General features: G+C 39.4%; 1 protein-coding gene across 16 annotated transcripts in view; it reads left to right on the forward strand.

Annotated features, from left to right (window-relative positions):
* pals1b (protein associated with LIN7 1, MAGUK p55 family member b) overlaps positions 1 to 7,223 on the forward strand; it is a 77,734-nt gene that overhangs the window by 22,830 nt on the left and 47,681 nt on the right. For 12 of the 16 annotated variants that reach the window (XR_012395334.1, XR_012395335.1, XR_012395341.1 and 9 more), the window contains one exon: positions 5,251 to 5,376. Coding sequence is in view for 4 of the 16 variants with exons in the window: in XM_073932121.1 (XP_073788222.1) it covers positions 5,251 to 5,376 (126 nt within the window). In the remaining 12 variants the exon portion in view is untranslated. Of the gene's footprint in view, positions 1 to 1,136; positions 1,347 to 5,250; positions 5,377 to 7,223 lie in introns of those variants that run through there. The other 4 variants (XR_012395342.1, XR_012395343.1, XR_012395345.1 and 1 more) reach the window with 3 other exon arrangements.

Genomic DNA, 7,223 nt, shown 5'->3' on the forward strand with positions numbered 1-7,223 from the left:
GCCTTGTTGATGCCAGAGGAGAATGGCTAGACTGGTTCCAGCTAAGGCAACAGTAACTCAAATAAGCACTCGCTACAACCGAGGTCTGCAGAAGAGCATCTCTGAACACACAACACATCCAACCTTGAGGCGGATGGGCTACAGCAGCAGAAGACCACACCGGGTGCCGCTCCTGTCAGCTAAGAACAGGAAACTGAGGCTACAATTCACACAGACTCACCAAAACTGGACAATAGAAGATTGGAGAAACATTGCCTGCTCTGATGAGTCTCCATTTCTGCTGCCACATTCGGATGGTCGGGTCAGAAATTGGCATCAACAACATGAAAGCATGGATCCATCCTGCCTTGTATCAATGGTTTAGGCTGGTGGTGGTGGTGTAATGGTGTGGAGGATATTTTCAACATTAACATTAATACCAATTGAGCATTGTGTCAACGCCACAGCCTACCTGAGTATTGTTGCTGACCATGTCCATCCCTTTATGACCACAGTGTACTCATCTTCTGATGGCTACTTCCAGCAGGATATCGCACCATGTCATAAAGCGTGAATCATCTCAGACTGGTTTCTTGAACATGACAATGAGTTCACTGGACTCAAATGGCCTCCACAGTCACCAGAGCTCAATCCAATAGAGCACCTTTGGTATGTGGTGGAACGGGAGTTGCTATCATGTCAATATGGAGCAAAATCTCTGAGGAATATTTCCAGTAGCTTGTTGAATCTATGCCACGAAGGATTAAGGCAGTTCTGAAGGCAAAAGTGGGTCCAACCCAGAACTAGTAAGGTGTACCTAATAAAGTGGCCGGTGAGTGTAGTATAATACTGTAGAAACCTAAAGTATTGGGTAAATGTTTTATATTAATATTGTTGTGTTACCCTAGCAAGTACACATTTATAGACTATATAAGAACTTTATTATAGTAGGATTAAAAAACTACAGCATTAACTAGAAAATACTGTAATATTTTTAGATGTTGAAACATTTCCCAGAAGGTATTTCATCTCATTTGATTCCCCAAAAAATAACCAGATTGTAACCTAACAGGGAGCATTCTGTGTTTGCCGTCTAGCTAACATGTTCAGACCCAAATCGAACACCGAACAAGAGCGTGAAAACAAGTTCCCCGTATGTCTATTTGTACGCAGCGCAGGTTAGATCCAATTAACGGTCTTAGAAATAGATACCGGCCACAGAACAGGGCAGGAGATTATTCCCCTCCCGCATCACAGCTCTGCCGAAGAGCTTCACCCCTTCGCCAGACCTCCCGCTGCTTTCTGTCAGCGCTCATATCACACGGGACGGCTCCGTGTTTCTTCATTCTGAGGGAATGCATGCGGAGGTAAGAGCTGATTTAATGCCTGACAGTGCTGGGGAGAGATTACGGCGCGTTGGGTTTATGTTCGGGTTAAGCTGTGCGTCGTATTTGGCAGCCTGGCATTGAGAAGTGCACTGTGAAGAAGACTGGGTTCCACACAATATGCAGAACTTTTACATTTCAGTAACCCACTTCAAACGCTTCTGGTAAACTGTTGTGTGGCGTTTAAGGTCTGATGTCTTTAAAATGAGTGATCTTCACTCCTGATATATAAATATATATATATATATATATATGATATAAAGTGGGTCTCAGAATGTACAAGTAGCACTGCATTCAATTACATTGTTCTGCTTTACGTCTTTAACATATGAACATTTATTGTACCACAGTATTTTCCTTGGTATTGTTCTAAATGTTGCGGTGTACTTTGTATGGCATTCTGTGTATTTGCATAGGTGTTACTAGGGTATTTCTTGGTTATTACTAACATGTTTTTGCTTGGTTGGGAGTAGATGCGTGGTTTCTAAGACGTTGCTAAAGCCCTGGTCAGATCATACAAATTTGTCACGATTTCAGCACGATTTCCAAACAAACAGCATCCACGCGGATGCGCGCGTGCTCGCTCGGGAGCGATATTGCTAGACCGCGCACCCGCTCCCTTTCAAATTACACCAGATTTAGCAACCGCTTCCGCGCTTTATTCGAAAATTCATTCCTGCATTGCAAAAAATCTGGTCGGCTACCGCGGTACAGCAGCGGGAATGCAGACCACATGACTTTGTCATGATTTCGGCATGATTTCCATGGCGTAGGGTGTTGTGGGGATTCGTTAACAAAAAATGGGCGTTGTGACACAAGAGTCAATCGTTTCTTCTCTTGTAATGTGACTTAGTTCACGACAACCAATACCATAACTGCGACACCTCACAACAACATCGGAGAAAGTCTAGCATGTTTAATTTTCTTTTCTGTTCTCCGCGACGGGTTCAGTCACATGGGCGATAGGCTTGGGTGGTACAGCAGTGGGAATGCAGACCTCTAGTTAGTATTTACCACGTCTCCCTTCTCGTTCGGTCGAAACCGGAAATACTGCCAATCTGCAGGTCACTTGATGCGCGACTCGCCACCTCACCCTCTCTCTCTCCTTCTCCCTCTCTCTCCCTCTCTCTCTCTCTCTCTCTCTCTCTCTCTCTCTCTCTCTCCTCCACACTGTCCCTTGATGACAATCACGCATTCGCATTTGTAGCCATAAAAAAAATAATATTTAATACTCCTATTTAAGTGCATTGTTTTTTATAACAGTATAACGATATTAAAACTGACACTGTTATTTTTAGGTTCCTCGGTATACCATTTACTGTATTACCACCCAAGCCTAATGAGCGACAGTGCAATAGGAGCACATCATTTCTTAGTTTATTTTTTAAATCCGTGGGTGCTGCTGTTAATGCGCTGGTCAGGTAACATGCAGACATCTCTTTTCTAACAACGAGTTTCTGAGTTCTCTCATCCTTCCAACATAGTTGCAGCATTTTCCGCTTATTTAAATTTGTCATTATTAGTTTAATAAATTAAAACTGTTTAATATCGGCTTCTCTGAAACTATAACTATATTTCACTTTCATTTTATTTAGGCTAGATTATTATTTTATTTAACAAACCAACACAATCTCATGGGAATTTGTGTTTTGGTGCATATAGCGGACTCGTTTTAAAGCGCATCACCTCAAATGTCATTCATTATTCTTGTTTATAGATAACTGACCAACATAAGATGCATTAAAATTGGGATAAAAGTTATAGCAAACGAAATTTGTTTCAAAAAGATATTTTGTCCAACAAAATATACAAATTACATTTTTGTTTGTGCCCCTGCACTACTCAACTATACAGGTGGATGATTTGTTTCGCTCTGAGGAAAATAAGGATTTAATGAATGTTTCACTGTGATTGTATCACAAATCTTAGTTATTCATTCAATCATTTTCTTGTCGGCTTAGTCCCTTAATCCGGGGTCGCCACAGCAAGATGAACCGCCAACTTATCCAGCAAGTTTTTACGCAGCGGATGCCCTTCCAGCCGCAACCCATCTCTGGAAAACATCCACACACACTACGGACAATTTAGCCTACCCAATTCACCTGTACCACATTACTTTGGACTGTGGGGGAAACCGGAGCACCCAGAGGAAACCCACGCAAACGCAGGGAGAACATGCAAACTCCACACAGAATTGCCACCTAAGCCGAGGCTTGAACCAGCGACCTTCTTGCTGTGAGGCGAACGTGCTACCCACTGCGCCACTGCATCACCCCAAATCTCAGTTATATATTTGCACATTTTTTAATATGTCATTATTTTAAAGATAGGTGACGCAGTGGCGCACTAGGTAGTGCTGTCTCCTCCAGCAAGAAGGTCGCTGGTTCGAGCCTCGGCTTCGTCAGTTGGCGTTTCTATGTGGAGTTTGCATGTTTCCCCCACATTATAAAAACATGCTGTACAGGTGAATCGGGTAAGCTAAATTGTCTGTAGTGTATGAGTGTGTATGGATGTTTCCCAGAGATGGGTTGCAGCTGAAAGGGCATCCGCTGCGTAAAACATGTGCTGGATAAGTTGGCGGTTCATTCCGCTGTGGTGACCCCGGATTAATAAAGGGACTAAGCACTTGAGGGATTATGTCTTGAGCATCTGATTTTTCCTCAGTGCTGATGTACTTTCATTTTCTCCGTCTCACTCACGGCAAGTTCAGGCGTATACATTTAGATTTCAAAGAAAAGATCTTAATATTAAAAGGAATCATAAGTTTGATCCTATCAATGTCTTAAGGAATGCCCTTAAATAACCTAGTTATTAGCTGTCTGCAAGCATCAGTGTTTACTGAGATTGAAATAAGATAAAAAAAATTGAAATTATGATAAGAAATATTGTTATAGCAACACTTGTGACTGTTTTGGGAAATAACGCTCATTTGTAACCCAAGACAAGTCAAGATTTTATCAAGACAAAATCACATAATCTGACATAGTGACTTTCGTAAGCAACAACAAAAAATCATGTGATCTGACCGGGGGCTTTAGGTGTTCTAAATGTTACTGTGTAATGTTGCGAGGGTATTTGTTGATACATGTTGCTAAGGTGTTCTGATTGTTGCTTTTTACTTTATATGGCATTCTGAGTGTTTGCACAGGTGTTGCTAAGGCATTTTTTGTTGTTGCTAAGGTGTTTTTGCTTGTAAAAATAGTTTCTAGGGTGTTGCTATGCTGTTGCTAATGTGTAGTTTGTATAGGTGTTGCTATGGTATTTGTTTGTTGTTGCTAAGGTGTTTTTGCTTGGGAGTAGATTCTTGGTTTCTAAGTTGTTGCTATGCTGTTGCTAAGGTGTTCTTAATGTTGCTATGTAATGTAACGCATTATAAGTGTTTGCCAAGGTGTTGCTAGGGTATTTGTTTGTTGTTGCTACAGTGTTTTTGCTTGGATTTACATAAATAGTCTCTAAAGTGTTGCTATGCTGTTGCTAAGATGTTCTTAATGTTGCTATGTGATGTAAGGCATTCTGATTGTTTGCATAAGTGTTTCTATGGTTTTAATTGCTTGTTACGAAGATGTTTTTGCTTGGATAGGAGTAGATGCAAAGTTTCTAGGGTGTTGCTATACTGTTGCTAATGTGTTCGAAATGTTGCTGTGTACTTTGTATGGCATTATGTGTGTTTGCATAGGTGTTGCAAGGGTATTTCTTGGTTGTTGCTAAGGTGCTTTCTGTGTTGTTGAGGGACCACATTACTTGTTCATTAATTGCACAGGTGTTCTGGGTGGGTAAAGCATGGTTGTGGTTGCTATGTGATTGTTAGGATATTCTGGATGATTTGTACTGACTTAAATAATGCTGACTGCGCTCTCCAGTGCTGATGTGCATGTTTCTTTCTCAGGCCCTGATGGAAGCTCATGACTGTATAGCCGAGCAGGAGCTGGATGTTGACACTATTGAAGCCGTGGACCAAGATGAAAAGACCACCAAACTGGTTTCCCTGGAGAAAATTCGAGACATTCCTCTGGTGACAAAGTTATCCATCAACATTATAAAGGCTCTGCTGAACACATTACTGATATTATTTATTGAACAATATTACAAGGCTGTCTGGAATATTTGATTCTGATTGGCCAGTCTAAACATTACAAGTTATTCTCTATAACTTGTATATATAACCTATATATTCTCTATAGATGTTATTCTCAATTAACAACCACTGAATTTAGTAACACGGGGTCAAACGGAAACTTCGAATTATCTTGACTGTCATTAGCTGTGCTTCCATCCACCTATTTTTATGTGCATTTTTGATATGCATATAAAAAATGGTTGAAACGCCAAGGTGTGCATAAATTTTATTAAACTTTTGATTGATAGGAAAAGATGCGCATAAGCTGCGATGGAAACACTTTTACCGCACAAGTTCCAGTATGCGCATTAAAAAAAGTCATGTAATTTTGTTATAAGAGATCATGTAATGATAGAAATGTGTGTGAATGGACAAACCAGCAGGCTGAGCACACTGTAACCCATCTGTGCTCCATGTCTCACATCTTTAAACGCCTTTACGAGTTCATTACATGTCAGCATAGTGTCTTCTGAGGCGCAAGTAATTATTAAATAAAGAAAAGATTCACGCAGCTTCTACTGCAGCATATTAATTTTTTACTGTTGATATTTGGCGCCAGTTAATCTGGAAGTGATGATTTTATTCAGTTAATCAGGAAGTGATGATTTTATTCAGTTAATCAGGAAGTGATGATTTTATTCGGTTAATCAGGAAGTGATGATTTTATTCAGTTAATCAGAAAGTGACGATTTTATTCGGTTAATCAGAAAGTGCCGATTTTATTCGGTTAATCAGGAAGTGACGATTTTATTCGGTTAATCAGGAAGTGACGATTTTATTCAGTTACTCAGGAAGTGACGATTTTATTCAGTTAATCAGGAAGTGACGATTTCATTCGGTTAATCAGGAAGTGACAATTTTATTCAGTTAATCAGGAAGTGATGATTTTATTCGGTTAATCAGGAAGTGATGATTTTATTCAGTTAATCAGAAAGTGACGATTTTATTCGGTTAATCAGAAAGTGCCGATTTTATTCGGTTAATCAGGAAGTGACGATTTTATTCGGTTAATCAGGAAGTGACGATTTTATTCAGTTACTCAGGAAGTGACGATTTTATTCAGTTAATCAGGAAGTGACGATTTCATTCGGTTAATCAGGAAGTGATGATTTTATGCAGTTAATCAGGAAGTGACGATTTTATTCAGTTAATCAGCAAGTGATGATTTTACGCAGTTAATCTGGAAGTGATGATTTTATTCAGTTAATCAGGAAGTGACAATTTTAAGCAGTTAATCAGGAAGTGACGATTTTATTCAGTTAATCAGGAAGTGACGATTTTATTCAGTTAATCAGGAAGTGATGATTTTATGCAGTTAATCAGGAAGTGATGATTTTATTCAGTTAATCAGGAAGTGACGATTTTATTCAGTTAATCAGGAAGTGATGATTTTATTCAGTTAATCAGGAAGTGACGATTTTATTCAGTTAATCAGGAAGTGATGATTTTATGCAGTTAATCAGGAAGTGACGATTTTATTCAGTTAATCAGGAAGTGATGATTTTATGCAGTTAATCAGGAAGTGACGATTTTATTCAGTTAATCAGCAAGTGATGATTTTACGCAGTTAATCTGGAAGTGATGATTTTATTCAGTTAATCAGGAAGTGACAATTTTAAGCAGTTAATCAGGAAGTGACGATTTTATTCAGTTAATCAGGAAGTGACGATTTTATTCGGTTAATCAGGAAGTGACGATTTTATTCGGTTAATCAGGAAGTGACGATTTTATTCGGTTAATCA

Source organism: Danio rerio, chromosome 20 (genome assembly GCF_049306965.1).
Source record: "Danio rerio strain Tuebingen ecotype United States chromosome 20, GRCz12tu, whole genome shotgun sequence".
Lineage (NCBI taxonomy): Eukaryota > Metazoa > Chordata > Actinopteri > Cypriniformes > Danionidae > Danio > Danio rerio.